General features: G+C 35.7%; 4 protein-coding genes across 10 annotated transcripts; 3 read left to right on the top strand and 1 right to left on the bottom strand.

Annotated features, from left to right (window-relative positions):
• Positions 1 to 46: 46 nt before the first annotated feature.
• On the top strand, positions 47 to 3312 carry LOC142524030 (uncharacterized). The gene is made up of 8 exons (XM_075627757.1): positions 47 to 429; positions 529 to 596; positions 1312 to 1378; positions 1454 to 1608; positions 1701 to 1771; positions 1894 to 1962; positions 2280 to 2380; positions 2736 to 3312. Exons 1-8 carry the CDS (start codon positions 157 to 159, stop codon positions 3036 to 3038), a joined length of 1107 nt encoding a protein of 368 aa, XP_075483872.1. The 5' UTR covers positions 47 to 156; the 3' UTR covers positions 3039 to 3312.
• Positions 3313 to 4397: 1085 nt separating this feature from the next.
• Positions 4398 to 8731, top strand: LOC142524026 (peptidyl-prolyl cis-trans isomerase CYP21-4-like). Its single transcript, XM_075627752.1, has 9 exons — positions 4398 to 4660; positions 4793 to 5023; positions 5544 to 5583; positions 5860 to 5910; positions 6268 to 6376; positions 6784 to 6919; positions 7006 to 7156; positions 7834 to 7922; positions 8321 to 8731. Exons 2-8 carry the CDS (start codon positions 4872 to 4874, stop codon positions 7918 to 7920), a joined length of 726 nt encoding a protein of 241 aa, XP_075483867.1. The 5' UTR covers positions 4398 to 4660; positions 4793 to 4871; the 3' UTR covers positions 7921 to 7922; positions 8321 to 8731.
• Positions 8732 to 10137: 1406 nt separating this feature from the next.
• On the top strand, positions 10138 to 13653 carry LOC142523989 (beta-carotene isomerase D27, chloroplastic). Of its 7 annotated transcripts, XM_075627723.1 has the most exons (10): positions 10139 to 10343; positions 10472 to 10564; positions 10659 to 10760; positions 10964 to 11063; positions 11177 to 11268; positions 11531 to 11611; positions 12193 to 12261; positions 12607 to 12739; positions 12821 to 12913; positions 13001 to 13331. In XM_075627723.1, exons 1-9 carry the CDS (start codon positions 10179 to 10181, stop codon positions 12910 to 12912), a joined length of 927 nt encoding a protein of 308 aa, XP_075483838.1. In that variant the 5' UTR covers positions 10139 to 10178; the 3' UTR covers position 12913; positions 13001 to 13331. The 7 variants fall into 7 exon arrangements, with proteins under 7 accessions (XP_075483832.1, XP_075483841.1, XP_075483829.1 ...); XM_075627717.1 differs by having other exon boundaries at positions 10138 to 10343; positions 12607 to 12913; XM_075627726.1 differs by having other exon boundaries at positions 10138 to 10343; positions 12821 to 13070.
• Positions 13654 to 13803: 150 nt separating this feature from the next.
• LOC142523968 (DEAD-box ATP-dependent RNA helicase 24-like) lies at positions 13804 to 16664 on the bottom strand. Its single transcript, XM_075627698.1, is given in 3 exon segments — positions 13804 to 14079; positions 14606 to 15834; positions 16024 to 16664. Coding segments are annotated over 3 exon segments (1914 nt in total). The 5' UTR covers positions 16631 to 16664; the 3' UTR covers positions 13804 to 14001.
• Between the last annotated feature and the right edge of the window lie 1010 nt (positions 16665 to 17674).

Raw genomic sequence — 17674 nt, 5'->3', positions numbered from 1 at the left:
GAATAAATAATTTATTATAATAAATAAATAATATGCAACTTTTATATTTTCGGATTAGTCAAACCGTTGTCGAACTCTCCGAACAAACCCGAAGACCGAAGCTTATCGGAGCAGTCCAACGCCGCCACTTCCAATTATATTTCTTCCTGTGCCGCAATGATTCGAGTGCGACTCCTGATTCTCGCCATCACAGCTGCATTGTTTAGCTCAATTCAGATCGATCGGGTGAGCTCTCACGAGGAGTCCGGCGAATGGCACTGCGATTCCGACACTGGGATACGAATCCAGGCAGAGTTTAGACCCGGTATCATCACCGTCGACGGGCATGCGGACGATTGGAAGGAAATCGACGGTTTGGATTTTCCCCTGTTACCCGCTTTAGACCCTGATGCTGATAAAGAATACAACGATGGGAAAATGACTCTGAAGGTGATTAAAATATTGTCGAAGATTGTTTTTCAACGTTAGTTTGTTCATGATTATGTGATCTTCAGTTGGGTTATTTTGTCTGACTTTGTTCGTGACTAGGCAGTGCATGACGGGAAAGAGGCTTACTTCCTGTTGCAAGTTAATGGAAACTATGCATACGCTAAAGGGTAAGTGAAATTTTCTCAAATATCTGGATTGTTTTCTCAAATATCTGGATTGTGAGCCTATGACTCCAAAGCATTTAATCTTTGATCTCCAAGTTTTTTTTTAAATGGTTTTGCATTGGTTATTTGTTGGAATTAGTGGGGATAAAATAGTTAGCTTTTGCTTTAACTTGTGTTCTTTTTGTTCATGGTATTCTCAGTGCTTTCCTGGCAACGATACTCTCTGTTTGAGCAAAATTGCATTTATCACGAAATCCTTATGTAGAATCAATAGTTTTTTAAACCCTACAAGCATAAAGCCCGTGAAATTGAAATATGAATCGGGCACCTGTTCAAAATATATGGTTCCCCTGATGGTAAAATATGAACAAGGCACGTGTTTGTGTTAAAACATTGGATTTTAACATATTGCTGATCTTACACAGGGGTTTTTGTGCTTTTTAATTTTTACAATGGTCACGAGTGCAATTTGCCTCTTTATATGTCAAGAAAGAACAAGTATTACTACTTTATTTCCTTTTACATATGTAAAATGTGTTTGTAGCATTCCGATTTCTGAATGCATACAGCTGATTTTTTTTCCCAATAACCATGTTTCTTCTTTGGTCTCTCAATAGCGAGTCTGACAGCTAATATTAGATACTGTGTACATTGGAAGTTGTATGAATCATTTTTTAAGATTGCTCGCAATTATAGATGAGCTTTATTTTTCTTCCAGAAATGATAACAGTTGCCCATCTGTTGCTTTAATGTTTCAAATTGGTGGAAACGCGTCCTATCATAGAGTAAGTGTGTACTTATCTTTGGTTGACTTTTATATACTGCACTTTAGATCAACTGAGAAATATATGTTCTGCAAGATGGGCGGCTGTGAAGAAGGACCAGATTCTTGCACAAACAAGACTTGCCATGGGAATGAAGTTGACATTATGCACTTCTCGGTAGGCAATGCAATACCTGGAAGACTCTATGGCAGCAATCCATTGGACAACAGAGAAGGAAATGGGGGTGATAGGTGATGTGGATGTATGAGATATTATTATGGTGATAACTACTTGGTGAGTTGATTAAATTAACATTCTTTACATTTTTTCTCTGGATGAACAGGTTCGGTCATCTGGTAGATGCGTATGCGTGGAACCCACACTGTACATTCCTTGATGGTATCGGTCCTTCAGGTGGGCTACAAACTTTTCTTTTTCTCAATGTCATCAACGCCTGAATAAATTTCTCAAAATAATGAAATATTTTTAACTGGTTATAATTTCCAATGAGGATTATGTTTTGCCCTTTGACTTAGGAAACGAAACGAGTGCACAGAATGATTGGCAAGGATCATGGTGGCACAGCAGCTTGACCGATCACTCGGGTAAATTAATATTTTAAATGTTTTGTAAATTTATGCATGGATTTTTTATGTGTTGGTCACATGCTGTGTACAATGCAATGTAACTTTCATAATATAAAGAAGGTTTTTCTGGGACAGCCTTGGGTGAAATCTAGGCTGGGCCTGGAAGAACTGTTGTTCCAAAAGGTGGTTTTAGTTGATTTTACGTTTACCATGTTGGTGTTATTTACTTGTTTGAATTATTGCTTCTGTCTATGACATCCTTCGATGTGTTTTGCATTTGCTAGCACACGTATTACTGCTGCTAGTTGTAAATCGGTGGACCTTTAATCATACAGGTTTCACAGAGTACGACAGCCCATATACATCTGACGGTCAAAAGGGAACGTATTTTTTCGAATTTTCAAGGCCCTTAAGAACCATGGATCGAATTCAACAGGTAAGCTTCTGTTGCAGCTAAGGGGAAAAAATCAAACTTAAAGTCAAACCAAAACAAAGGAAAAGGATCCGTCCCTAATTTGCAATATTTTTTTCCCGATATGCATCATTCAACTTTAAGTAACGCGTGTCTTCTGAGTTGTTTATCATCCTGTGCGATCCTGCTTATCTTACTCTTAGCTCTTTCTCTGTGTTTTGAATGCTCCCATCTAACGTTGGTTTGGGGTGATTTGACCAACTTATGATGTGGGATATCCTTCCCCCCTTGTTAACCTGTTCTCTAAGGATGGATTGGGCCCTGGAAATGTTGTTCGCCCAATAGTGACAAAGTTTATTGTTTCTATGGCTAAAAACAGGATGCTCAGTTCACGATTGGCAAGTCAAGTAAATTGTCAGCTGCATTTTGGTATCCTCTGGAAGGAAAGCCTTGGCATGGATCTGGACACTTTTCGATCAGCTGTGACTGGATACCTTTGGATTTCATCTCAGGTAGTTCCGAACCTGAGCGCCCTAAGGTTAAACAATCTAGTCCGTGGGATGCTGCTACAGCCTTTTCTCTTCTCTTATCTGTGGTATCATTTTGCATGTCCATTTTCATCGGGCATCGACTTTCTAGAACCAGCAGGGCAGTACAATTCACACCAATGGATAATCTTTAGGTTAAACTTCAATCCTCGAAAACCTTCTATAGGTTTCATCTACGTCTTGCATACCGCGACTAGCCTAGCCCATTTTTCACAAGTCTGCCCTTTCCTCATATGATTATGTTTTTTGGTTATCTTGGATAGAATTGGAGTTATTGATCGGAAGTTATTTTTTCCTGTAATTACCTTTTTGGTGGTTGTATGACACGGATGATAGGTGAAAGAACCTCTATATGGTCAACTATTCTTCATTTGCCGTGGACTGCAAAAAACTGGGGAACTTTGAATTTCATGCTCGTAAAACATATCATTTTAGAATTCGAATATTGTGCCATCATGAAAATTAATAAATAAGATTAGCTAATCTTTTAAATAAAAACAAAAACTTGTGTGAGACGGTCTCACTGATCGTATTTTGTGAGATGCATATCTTATTTGGGACATCTATGAAAAAGTAATACTTATTACTTTTTATGCTAAAAGTATTACTTTTTAATGTGAATATCGGTAGGGCTGACCCGTATCACAGATAAAAATTCGTGAGACTGTCTCACAAGAGACCTACTCTTAAACAAATATAATGATTTATGTGAAATTGGTATCATATGAATGTTAATTTCTTGTGAGGTAAAGAAATGCCGTAATCACAGCATTCCTAAGCGTGTTAAGGATTCAAAGATTTGAAACCAAAGTATTTCAAATTCAAATTTTAAATCTGATTGACAAATGTGGTTTTTAAGCTGGATAAATTCGGTTATATATATATACACACACACACTACATCATAATGGACAAAAAATGACAATTTCGTGAGGGTATAGAAATATGTAATATTTTAGTATCTGATAAGAAAGATTCAATGTAGTGTCCGATCCTTCGTTTACAAATTATTTTTTTTAAAAAAATAGTTGATTAAATTAGTTATGCGAATTCAGCGAATACTTTTTTAAGTGATTATAATATTTTAGGTTATTATTTTATTATCATACTATTATCGTTAACATTTGGAGTATAATGGAAGTATATAATTTTAAAAAATTCTTATTCATTTAGAGTGATTGAGTGTATTTCATATAGTCAATAAAAGAACAGCAAGTCTCATATGAAATGATCTAACAAATTTATATCAATATGAATATATCAGTATTGAAAATTAATATTTTTGACATAAAAATTAATATTTTTCATGAGTCGGATTGAATTGGAGATTTATATTGTTGAATTGATCCGTGAAACAATTTCATTTAGTTTTAATGTGAAGAAATTTTTATAAAGGTAGGGTATGCGACGTTTAGAATTATCTTCAGAGCAGTAAAATTTCAACACGGCAATTGGTAAGTACCATTAACCATTATTCAGTCAATTCTCGTTTGAAAAACAGAGGCGGTTAAATGAGGACAATAAATTCAACTACCAAATAAACGGCATCGTCTGCTCCCATGAAGCCCAGGCATTCACATCACGCGGTGGCTGGCTGTAAACTGTCATTTCTCATTTTTATCTACAAAATTCGAATTTTCATACGAACAATTTAGCAGTTCCGGCTGCGAAATTCGCCGCTAATTTGTATTTGCGATCATCGAAGGAATTGTTGCTCCTCGTCGATCGACTTCAGCCCTAGAATAAATTAGGATAAGGTATGTTTTTTGTCTTTTTGTTGATTCATTGTTGGTATGCTCGTGATTTCTAGTTATTATTGATCTGATACTTGTTTTCTCTCTCGATTTGTCTGTAAATCGGGGCGATATTGTTTGCTGGAATCGGAGTAGTTTGGAGGTTATTCCGGTTGTTGATGCACTAGTTTATTTTGCAGAGATTAGAAAAAATTGGTGTTGTTTCAAAAGCGTAATGGGGAAAATCAAGCCTCAAGCTCTCTTGATGCAGAGTAAAAAGAAGAAGGCGCCGAGCCGAATAAGTGTGGTTACCATTGGAGTTTACTTCCTTATTGTCGTGGTCACAGTTTTTTTTCTTTTCTCTGCCTACAGACATTGGACTCGAAGGTATGTTCTGATTGATATGTTCTTTTTGGATTAATGTGATTCTGTTTGTTTTGAATACTTGATTGCTGGTTTAGTGATTTGTTTTATGGTATTGCCGAATAAATATTGAGAACTGGATAACTAAGCTGAAGTATTTAGATCTGAGATGCTTTTAGCGGTTTGAGTTGAAAAATAACTGTGATATGTTGGTCTCTTTGGCACAATTTGTTTATGAAATTAAATATTCTATTGAATGCTGTCTTTTTTTCACTGTACATCAAATGTATCACACACCCCTTGTTTCTCTATTTGTTTGCATGAGTTTGCTCGTAAGTTGGCAATTTATGTTATTAATGGGGAGTAATTAAACCCAATATTGGTATTGTTTTGGATATAATGGAACTTGTTCTCAGAGTAATAATTTTTAGAAGGTTATCGATGCTGGACCAGTAGTTCGATGATTAATTGCATACTTATATGCTAATTAAGTTGTGGGAACTGTGAAACCCATGCCCTTATGGAATCTTTACATTGTCCATAGGTCAAAAGTTTCAAGTGAAGAACTGGTATCCAGTTTGGAGGTACGCTAGCTCATTGTATTTTTGTAGCACTATTTCATCTTATCAAAGCTTTTGCACTTCCATTTTGTTTTACATTATGCTTTCCACTATTTATTGAGTTTTTAATTGTCCTACTGCTTTGATGTTCTTGTTATTTATAATTAACAATTTTTTTCCTTTTTTCTAAAAGTAAGTTCAATGATGTACTGCTAGATGAAGACCTTCATCATCTGTGACTTTCTCTTCACTATCTTCCTCTTCCGTTTTCTTAAATCTTCACTGTCTTCCTTTATGCAGCATGATAGGTCATTTAGCAAGTCAAAGAAACTTGACACTCCTAAATATGCTGTAAGTTTCTCGCATTTCTACTTTCTCGAGTTATTGAGTTAGATATTTTGATCTGGTACACTGAGACTTACACTCGTAACAGTAAACTTTTGTGGGAACCATTGATCGCTACATTTTGCAGTTTCTTTATGTTTAGTTGATGTTGGAGGGCATATAAATTATAATGTCATCCCTCTTGTACTTGTTGCTTTTAACCTGCTATGAGCATTTCATTTCAGATGTGAAAGCTGCTACTTTATACTTTAGTCAATTAAGTATACCACTATATGTGTTGTTTGTTAATCCTGCTATTCTATTTCTGAAACCCAGTTATATTGCTTTTCTATGATTGATTTTGTTATAATATGATGCTTGCAGGTGATAAATACCTCAAAAGGTTTAATTACTGTGGAACTTTACAAGGACGGTTCTCCCGAGGTTGTTGACAAATTTATTAATTCTTGGTATGTACCACACGACTGCTTTCGTTATAAATTGCACTACATTCTGGAAAGGTAGCTCATGTAGTTGATTTTTTTGTAGTTTGGTTTCCCTTCCTCATACATAAGTGTTTCTAATTTCTACTGATGAATAAGTTGTGCTGCATTGGTTGGTTAAGATATTCTGATCAATATAGAAGGCCCCTTCTATTGTAAAAAATTAAAGAAGGAAAAAAAAGAATGTCCACAATGTTTATACTTTGCAAAACGTCAGAACTCGTTCTTCAGCAGCAACCAGACACCTCCACTTGTCTCAAAGGTCTAATTTTGCTACTATTGTGTCTCGTACGATGTTTATTTGCCATCACTTGTCCATAGAAAGTTTTAGAGAAGCTTCATGAAAGCTTAAGCCTCATCTATTGCAATCTCTCTTTTCATTTTCGTCTCCAGTGAGAATGGGGACACTTCAGAGGAATGCTTTTTAACCGTGTGATAAAGAACTTTTTCATTCAAGGAGGTGATGTTAGTAGACCTGGAACTACGGAAGATTGGACTTCAAGGGGAAAGCATTACAACCACCTCGATACCAGGTCCTCTTTACCTTGGATCTACATAGTTTTTGACAACACACAATCTGAATAAACATTGACTACTGACTTGATGATGCTTTATTTAGCATGAAGCATGAAGCTTTCATGCTTGGCACTTCTAAGACAAAACAAGGTGGTGGCAAATTTGATCTCTTTATTACGACAGCACCTATCCCAGACCTAACTGAGAAAATTAATGTATTTGGTCGTGTTATCAAGGGTGAAGATGTTGTTCAGGTGAAATATCCTTACTTTTGTTGCCGTTGTACTTATCTTTCTTATAATTGTATTGGCCATACTTGCGTGTTTTAGCTTATGTGCATCTTGTTTTTTTTTGGGCCAAAACCTTCGAAGCCACAGTTGTGTACATTTCTATTTATTCTGGCTAATTATTATTTTTCATTTCGACATTTTTAAATTATTTTAAGCAGTCCTTTTTTATTTTCCTTCCCTTTTCCTCTCTCTTTTTCCCCTTTCTGTTGCATAACCTGATGAAGCATTTCTTAAACTAATTAGATTCAGTTGAACATTGAAATTTTATTTATGTATTCAACCAATAAAACAAGGTTGCCAAGCTGTAGTGTTAGTAATTATGAGCACATGATTACTTGATTTTAGATTTACTCTATGGTGCTTATGCATCTCCTGGCAAGCTGTTAAATTGCGAAGATATATTTTACTTTGGATAGTTGATAAGTAAGATGTTTGATCATATGATCTAGTAAATTTAGTTTGTAGGGAAAGAGAACCTGTTGTGAATTAGATAAGTTTGTTGTTTTTTTCTATTTACTGTACTCAAATCATCGTGGTTGCTAACTTAATCACTTGGTTGGTGAATAAGTCTGTTCAAATCTTGCTTTTTGCTTCAAACTTATTTTAACAGCAAATGCATCACGTTATGATATGATTTTCAGGAAATCGAAGAAGCAGACACAGATGAGCATTATCGGCCTAAAACACCCATAGGGATCATTGAAGTGACCATGAAAGAAACAGCGTAATGGTATGTTGTCTTTGATATAATCCTTGCGTAGTATGATTAACCTATCAGCATTGGGGGTGCAAAGATCCGAATCGAGTTGAATTTGGGCCAACGATATTTAATTATTTGAGCTTTGAATCGAATTCGGCTAAAAAACAATTCGAATATGTTTGTATTCAGCTCAATTTCGATAATTTTGGGTACAAATCGAATATTTTTAGAGTCCTGTTCAAAAAGCTTGCGCGCCTGCTTTTTTCATTTGCACCCCTAATCAGTATTACCAAATAAATCCTTGTTAATCTTTGACATTGTTCATGCTACACCAATCTTTTGATCCATTTTCTGGTTTCTTTCTGTGGGGGCTATCTGCTTTGTAACTTACGCACATTTCTTTTTCAATTGATGATATTCCATATCAGACCTTCATAACAAGAAGTGTGAAACAGGTGAGGTGGTACTGAGCTTCAATTTCATATTCCGATAGAATTATTTTGCTGGGTGTTATTTCGTGTGTTGTACGATAGTATGGCTCCATGAGAATTTGTAATTGTGCTGACAGTTGGGTTAAAGTTTTCTTATGTCTGGAGGGGAATTTACTGCCGCCGTTAATTATGATTATTACCACCTCCGAATGGTTGATTAACTAAACAAACAAACAACTGGTTTATTTGTAGTGCGTGGAGGTTCATCTGCTGAGGGGGTTGTACATTAAATTTTTGTTGCTAAAAAAAGAAATATTTAGGTTGTAATTGTGTATGCACACGAGAAACTTCAGTTGTCTTGCCGACTCTCTCTTTTTTATATATACACCATAGAAACCAAATTGTTGTCCGTTTGTGAAAATTGATTTAATGGACAATTATACATGCAAAGTTCAAATAATACTGTCATTTCTGTCTGAGTAGTCTAGATGTCATGTGTGTGATTAATCATTCAGTGGCATAAATCGAACAAGTTGGATAAAAACTCCAGGCCAATCCCAAACTCTGGGCTTCGATCTCAATTGTTATACTAATACTTGCCAATTTATAGAAGCCTCCCAAAAGTTGTCTACGGTGATTATGAATTAGTAGGGTGTCAAAATCAGTCATGACTTACCAACCCGAAAAAAATCAGATTTGGGTTTGGGATTTTCAGGTTCGGGTCAGATCGGATTGGACCCGATAGCTGACCCGAAAAAATATCGGGTTGAGTTGGGTTCAGATCAACCCGGATTGACCTGAGTTGACCCGAATTTTTAATTTTTTTTTAAAAATATAATTATTAAATATTGCTTATATTTTGATATATTCTATGTCTGAAAAAATATTTATTATATATTTATATCATAAATTTTTATAATTTAATATTTATTTTGAACATTTTTTTTATTTTTAAAATAATTATTTATTTGATTTAGTAAATATATTTTATTTTTTTACTAACGGACTTTCAAATTTAAATTTTATATATAAGGGAGATTTTGTTATTATGTGTTTAAATTAAAATATTGTTATTAATTTTTTTGAATTTTATTTAATTTTCTTTAAAAAAAATTCAAAATCGGGTTAATCGAGTTAATTCGGGTTCGGGTTTGGGTTGGTTCGGGTTCAGTTGAGCAATTTTTGAATAGTATTATTGTTGAACTTGACCCAATTTACCCAACCTATCCGAATTGACATCCTTACGAATCGATGCCTTGGCTACCGTTGGACTTGAACATATATGTTCGAAGGTACTCAATCGATATTCAACCATGTAACACTTGGGGAATCAATTTGTTTTCAAGAAATTATATTTTCCAATCTTATTTTGGCACTTAAAGAATTTATCAAAAAAGAGATTTTATGCATATCTATTATCTACAGATATTTCGATGAGATTATGACATTAGAATCTCCGCAAATCACTACATAGAACAATGGTATGGATTGTTATACTAAAATCTAACAGACAGACAATTTACCACTTTGCTCCATATATATTTATCATTCACCATAAGAGAAAATGAAATATACAAATCATTACGACATGCCTTCATAAAATGAGCATTTATGTAAAAAACTGATGGGAATCCAAACGCTTTGGGACCATATAAAAGGACATTTGATGGGATTATGCATGACAATAAGATAGTATTTGCAAACTCTAAAAAAGCTTTATTGAAAGTTGTGAAGAATTAGAGGATGCAAATACTTTAGATTATATATATATATATATGTGTGTGTGTGTGTGTGTGTGAGAATGCAACAAAATTATGATATAAATGTCCACAAATCTCTATATTTTCGTTTGATAATGGCGATATTACGGTTCTATGTTTGCCCAACGGATAAGCTTGGGGAGGGCTGGAATCGGGGCATGGCAATTCTCAATCCGCACCCACCCTGCCCAATCCCCTCTTCCCGTTCGCCCAAAAACAACTCTTATTCTCGAATCTCTTGCTCTATCCAATCAAAATATGTAAGAATTATTAATCTTAATATTCATTATTCAAATTGAACTTTTACACGCACAATTGCGTGAGAATCTTATTCCAATATGTGTTTCTCATCGCTTTTCTTTCTAAGTAATTAACGAAAATTACTCAGATTGTAGCACGTGGAGCGAATTCGAAGAAAGAGTACAAGCCTGGTGTGTTTGATGATATTTTCCTGAACATGTTTCGCAGTAAAATGGCTCAGGTTCTGTATTAAGCGTTGGTCATTTTTCATTATATGCTCAGTAATTGGCTGTATACTTAGCGACTGTGTCGATGATTATGTTATAAATTGACAGGAGATTGGATGGGACTCTGAAAAGCCAGGGTACGATGGATTAATTGATGTGGCTCATCGTATAATGGCTGGCCGATCAAATAATGAAGCTACAGAAGCTGCGGTATGACCATTCCTTTTCTCTCTTGGGCATTCCAAATTGGTTTTGTATCTTTGTAATAAGGAGGAAAATAGTCATTATTCCTAAATGATGATGGTATAGTTCTCGTTTAAATTTCTAGTGTTTAATCTTGTAAAAGAGTGAGGCGCACGGGATAAAGTTGGAGTTTTGATTAGTTTAATCTTTAAAACGCATGTTGGTGGCAGGTAAGGATATTAATATCACTGTTTCCTCCATCATTATTGGAGCTCTACAAATTGCTTATTTCACCAGTTGCTGGAGGCAAAGTGGCAGCCCTTATGGTTGGTCAGTGGTTTTAATCCCACGGATGGTCTGAATTTTGGTGATCTGACTGATTCATGGATTTAACTTTAATGATGAATGCAACTGAATAGTTGTCTGTCTTCTGTTTCTGGAAGCAAGGGTGACTGCAATTTCTTGTCAATGGCTCATGGGTCCGTGCACAGTTAATTCTGTGGATCTTCCAGATAAATCTTCGTGGTCAAGCGGGGTAATGTTCTGTTTTTTTTTTTTTTTGTTTATTAGTGTTGTAACGATTTAGTCAATGCTACACGAGATATATATTATATGCCATTGGATATATAGATCTATATGTATCTTATGTTGGATACACAATATATGTCTGTAGCCAATATTACATGCCTAACAAAGAATGTTATGGACCAATGTTGTGGCAATTCATTTGAGCCGTAACTACTTAAATGTTGGTAGCTGTTCAGGTCCACATTGAAAGGATAATTTATTTGGCGTAGGTATTCGTTGAGAAATGCAGATACTTAGAGGAGAGCAAATGTGTTGGTGTATGCATCAACACATGTAAACTTCCTACACAGGTGCGTGACTCTTACTGGGTTGTGAGTGGTTATTTGTTCGTATTCTGCATCCAGTTGTCAAATTTTGGTCATGAATTAAGCTATTCTTTTGACTAAAAAAGGATATTTTACGGTCTAGAAATTCTACATTGAGGGTTTACAAGCTATATTGACACGAGACAATAATTAATGAATATGGTATTCATATTACAATTTTTTCGTAAAAATCGGTAGTTTAACTACTTTTTGGCTGGCTTCAGAATGGTACACGACATGAACTTGGTATGTACATGGTCATTGTCATGGCCGCGATAGGGATTTCTTTGGGATTGCTAAATTTGATAGCATGATCTCTCACTATAAAAAGAGATCATTGATCAGCATGAGTAGTTCGTCATTTTTATGCACTTCCCCAAAAAGGAGGGCCATTATGGCTGAACTCTATTCAGCTGTTTTTTCATGTCCAAATAGGAAAAAGCCAACTTGCTTTTCCATGTTAAGATATGCTCTGCGTGCCTTCTTTTGCATTTGTTTGTATGAGGTATGGCAGGGGTGCTTTTTTCTCTTAAAAGGTTGTAAGTATATTTGTTTCATTTTCGTAGATATTTTTCAAGGAGCACATGGGAGTTCCTTTAGTAATGGAGCCCAACTTCGATGATTATAGCTGTCAGGTAACATGGATATTTTTTTCCTTTTTATAGAGGAAATATGTTGATAAACTAATAGAAATGTATTGAAGAACAAGCTATCATTCTGATACATCTATCTATCAAAATTATAGATTAACCAACAATCCGGACATTTAGTCTGAATACACACCAAACAATTATTTATTCCGACTAATACAAATTGTCAACTCATTAATAACGAACTAAATAAGTTCCCTTCAAGTTTTTTACTATTTGATATTATCCCATGCGTGATTCGCTTGTTAGAAAGTATTTCTTGTTTTAATCAGTAGTATGTGATCAATAAATTCCAAGACTCATTTGTCATTCTGATTTATGCGGTTGAAGTTTGGGTCTAATAAACTTAAGATGGACTTGTGTGGAGGAAGACCAAAAAGGGATAGAAGTTCCCTCTATGTGGCCAGCGTGTATATTCATTTTCTCTTCTTGGTAGAGCGAACTTGTTGGCCAAATCCACCATGTTACGTACTTCCCCCCTCAGCCAGATGGACAGCCGTTTTAGGAATTTTGGTAGAGTGCACTTGTTGGCCAAATCCAAGAGGTTACGTACTTTCCCCCTCAGCCAGATCTTTGATTCCAATTCTTTTTGGACGGAATAGGAATTTGACGCATGAGGAGACCCTTTTTACTTGATGTTGGTCTTTTAATCGTAATCCACTGACTTTAAAAAAAGGCCCTCTACAATAATTGTTTTCAGCAACGTGTTTTTGAATATGTTTAGTTCAATTTTGGGGTAGTTCCTCCTCCACCAGAAGATGATGGCACGCACAAACAGCCCTGCCTCCAGGTATGCCAAACTGCCAATAGACGCAGGGAAATTGGCAGTGCCAAGGATGTGTTAAAATGTCCCAAGAGTTGAAGCTAGCAGCCTTCTCCCAAACTTAAAGACAGACTATCATATCAGAGTGCTGGAAATTTGTTCATAACAGATTCCTTGTAGTCAAAACAACACTGGCAAGGATATTGTGGTGCTAGCAAATTGTAATAGTCATCATTTTAAGCTTGTATTTGTATGTTTAACTTTCTGATCTATATATAAAGTTCTCATTGTGCGCAGTTTGTCTTTTCTCAGCGTCCGCACCCTCCTAAAGATGAATCACAGTGAAAATTATCGTGTAGGCTTCTGCTTCAGAGCCCCATCGTTTTTAGAATATGCCTCTTCAATTTAACTCAAGTTGAATGTGTGAACATGAATTTTCATGTATGTGTACATATATGCCAACATTAACTCATATTCGCCTAATACAACGTACAGGTCAAACAAATTATACCTTGAAGGGAGTCACGAGCACATTCTTCAGAAACAAAAAGTATTTAATGCGGGCATCCGGCAACTAGCCAGAAACAAAGAATAAAAAAAATCTACTATGATGTCCACTGAACACAAATCACCGTCGAGTAGACCTCATATGACTGATATTTGATCATTTGTTAACTCAGACCATACATCATGATACCAGATTACTGTGGTTAACGAGCAGGTATTCCCACCCCTTCCTTCAGCTCTTTTACCACCTGCAAAATCGTGGAAAAACCAGACAAGTGAAATGACACCTTTTCAGAAGTCTAATAACATTTTTCAAAAAAGATGGAGAAGAATCCGTAGTTCCATTTTGGAACAATAATTTGTTGTGATGCGTACTCCAGCACAAATACTACCCAGGAAAATGATAATCATTCTCAAGCTCCTAGAACCATTTATCCTAATACATGGAAAAAAAATTAATATACACCTATCATACAAAAAAGATCTGTACCTCCTTTCCGCGCAGCATCCCGTTTGGATCTGAACCTTCCATCCTGATGATTTACAAATTAAAAGTCACCAAAACATTAAAAAAAAAACAAATATTGGGACATGTAGGGGACAATTTCAGTCAACATATATACAATAGCTATGCAATTCTGTACTTCTATGCATCAAATACGAAGTCAAGCTGATGTAAAAAAGCCACATCTTACTTTGTTACCCTCCTTTTACTTGGATCCCTACTGGTGCCCTACAGATCCTACAAAATCACTTGCAGTAATTTATCAGTTTTTTTATCTTCTAAACCGAAATACAAGTTCTGTCGAAATCGCCATTTGACGCGATTTGACTTCAAGGAGCTGGGGGTGAGCGATGAACGTGCAGAAAATAACTGGATAGCAGGGTAAAATCAATTTTCTAACCCTGTTGCAGATATCACTAGGACTAAGGACGACAATATTAAAAAAAATTGAAAATAAGACACTGTAGGGGAAATGAATTCCATCAACTCAATAAGCAGAGAAATTGAAAATTAGGAAAAAAAAAAGAAAAGAGAAACTCAAACAGATGAATCACATTCATAGCCAGATCCATCAGCTCCATGGACACATTCTGACCCGCAGCTATCAAACTGTTGACAAGTTCACCAGCAAATCTCGCCTCCTTCTGTGTAACAAGAGTATATGCAGTACCATCTTTGTCCCCTGCACGACCCGTCCTTCCAATGCGATGTACATGCATGTCCATGTCTTTAGCTATGTCAAAATTGACCACAGATTTAATTGATTTGATGTCAAGACCACGAGCAGCAACGTCAGTTGCAATCAGAACATGGTAAGCTCCAGATTTGAACTTCTGCAATATCTCCATACGAGAAGCCTGATCTTTGTCACCATGAAGTGCTGCAACTTTAAAACCCTCTTGAGCCAATTTTGATTCAACTTCATCCACTGTGGACTTTTTTGAAGCAAAAACCAAAACATCACCTTCATCTATCATTCTAGGAAGCTTTTCAAGAAGCCATGGAAACTTCTCCACATCAGAGGGAATTAATTCCACAACTTGGGTAATATCCTCGTTTGCCATACCCACCTCTCCAACAGCGACTCTAACAGGATCAGAGAGAATCTCTCGAGCAAGTTTTTCAACTTCCCGAGGCATAGTAGCTGAAAAGAGTGCTGTCTGACGATCTGGCCTGATTTGACCTACTATAGACCTTATCTGTAGCTCAAAACCAAGGTCAAACATTCTATCGGCCTCATCTAGCACTAAATATGTTGCTCTCAACATTGTCAGAGCCTTCATTTTTATCAAATCTATCAATCTTCCTGGAGTAGCCACAACTATTTCACATCCTGCTTTTAGCTCCTTGAATTGGTCGAGTTTGGACATTCCCCCATACACTGCAGAGACACGGATGCCATGAGCTTTGGAAAATTTCTTAGCTTCAGAATATATTTGATGAGCCAACTCCCTAGTGGGTGCACATATTACTCCAACTGGACCTTCTTCTTTCTCAAGTTCAGGTTGATCCATGATATGGACAATCATGGGAAGCACAAATGAAGCAGTCTTCCCAGAACCAGTTTTTGCTATACCAATCATGTCTCTTCCTGAAAGCATGATAGGTAAAGCTTGACACTGTATTGGTGTTGGTTTCTCATATGCTTGTTTTGCTATGGCTTTCATTAGCTCCAAAGAAAAACCACAATCTTCAAAAGTCTTAATCGGCCGTGGAACATCAAAACCTGATACACGTATTGCTAAGCTCTTCTTGTACTAGATAGCATCCAGCTCACTCGTGCCTGAAAACATTATACAGCAGATGCTTTCTAAACAACTGTAAAACTAAAAAGCATTAAAGCACAACTAGTTTATTACTTATCAGCAATATACTACAATATCAAATTAAAGCACCGCCATCGAAATCCTTAATTGAACACTGATCATAAATCTTCGAAATTGGGTGATACTACTTGGTCACATTCAATCACCTGAAATACATTCTTTCTCCTCCTCGTAGAAATCCTTATTAAAGGACGCGTAATCAATCGAGCTATGATCAAGCTCGGGAATTGGCTCAATCTTCTTCTTGTCGACAATAATAGGATTATCATCAGAATCGTACTCAACCATCCCGGAATCCACGGCCTTAGCAGCCGCATAAACCTCTTCATCCGAATTATACCCCGCGTGAAGCGCATCCGCAGCTAATTGAAGACCTAAATCCTTCTTCGAACTCAGAAAACTCTCCATTGGATCATCCTCCACGTCGTCCCTGTACTTATCCAGCTTCTCCTTCGTCTTAGATGGCGGTGCTGCCTTCATCTCCTCCTGTAATCCTTCCATAAAAGCGTCCAGATGATCAATCTCGTCTTCCTCGGCGGCAGAGAAGCCGTTTTTGCCGTCAGTGACAGCATAGTCTGGTGCGTCGCGGTCTTCGGCGTAATCAATGTTGTCGAGGTCGGCGTCTTCGTCACCGGCGCTTCCACGGGCAGATGGAGGCACGTAGAGTCTCTGCGAAGGTTGGGATCGGTCGAAGTTGTAAGTGGCTTGACGATTGATGCCGGAGCCTTCGAATCCGAATTTCCGTTTGGACATTCTTTTAAACCCTAAAATCCCAAGTTGGGGGATTTGATTTGCAAAATATTGTCTACTTTTTTACATATATTAAGCCGGACCCCTCAATTTTTAAAATATAGCAAAATGGGCATCTAACAATTTTCTTTCAAATTACAATATTAATAATAAAAAGAATAATAAAGTAAAACGTTATTATTAAAGATAAAAATGATAATGAAAAAAAGATGTAAATTAATAATAATACCATACAAGACATTTTAAATATGATAATCTCGCCAAAAGAATTTAAAAAAAAAAAATTCGCGTGAGATGATCTCATTATTCAATTTTGTGAAACAGCCCAACTTGATTTGTGAAAAAATTATTATTTTTTATGTTAAAAGTGTTATTTTTTTAGTTTAAACATGAATCGGATTGACACGCCCAAGAAAGTAATATCATCTCACGAAAAAGCCTACTCGAAAAATAATATAATTATTGTTTTCAGAAAATTCATATCATACCATTAAAATTGTGTTGCTTCGTTTAGTAATTTTTTGTGATGTTAATAAGATGACCTTGAAAATTCGGATGTTCAACTATGATTGACTGAACGATTAATGGGTGTTGGCATAACTCGATGTCATATATCTTAAAGTTAAAAGATTGAGTCGAATGGTCTAAACATACAATCATCTTTTACAATCCAATAAAAAAGCAGGAGCAACGTATCACATTATGTTGATGTGCAAATATTATGTGGTAGATGAATATGAGTGTACAAATTTTAAATAAAACCGAAAAAATCCTAAATCTAAACCGAACTCAACCAAAAACTCTATTTTTAAATTTGGATATAAATGTTAAAATCGAATTTTAAATTTTTCGATTTTGAATATTATATATCAAAATCTAACCGACAAAAAATCAAATTTTAATTAAATTAATAATATTATTTATATTTTATTTTAATTATATATTTTATTTTAATTATATATTTTATCATATGATATTTAGTCAATTCAGAATATTTTTGTTAATTTGTAGTTATTGTTATTTATTTAATTTATTTAGAATTTATAT

This window comes from Primulina tabacum, chromosome 2 (genome assembly GCF_025594145.1).
Source record: "Primulina tabacum isolate GXHZ01 chromosome 2, ASM2559414v2, whole genome shotgun sequence".
Taxonomy (NCBI): domain Eukaryota; kingdom Viridiplantae; phylum Streptophyta; class Magnoliopsida; order Lamiales; family Gesneriaceae; genus Primulina; species Primulina tabacum.
This window is presented reverse-complemented; position numbering and strand designations above follow the sequence as displayed.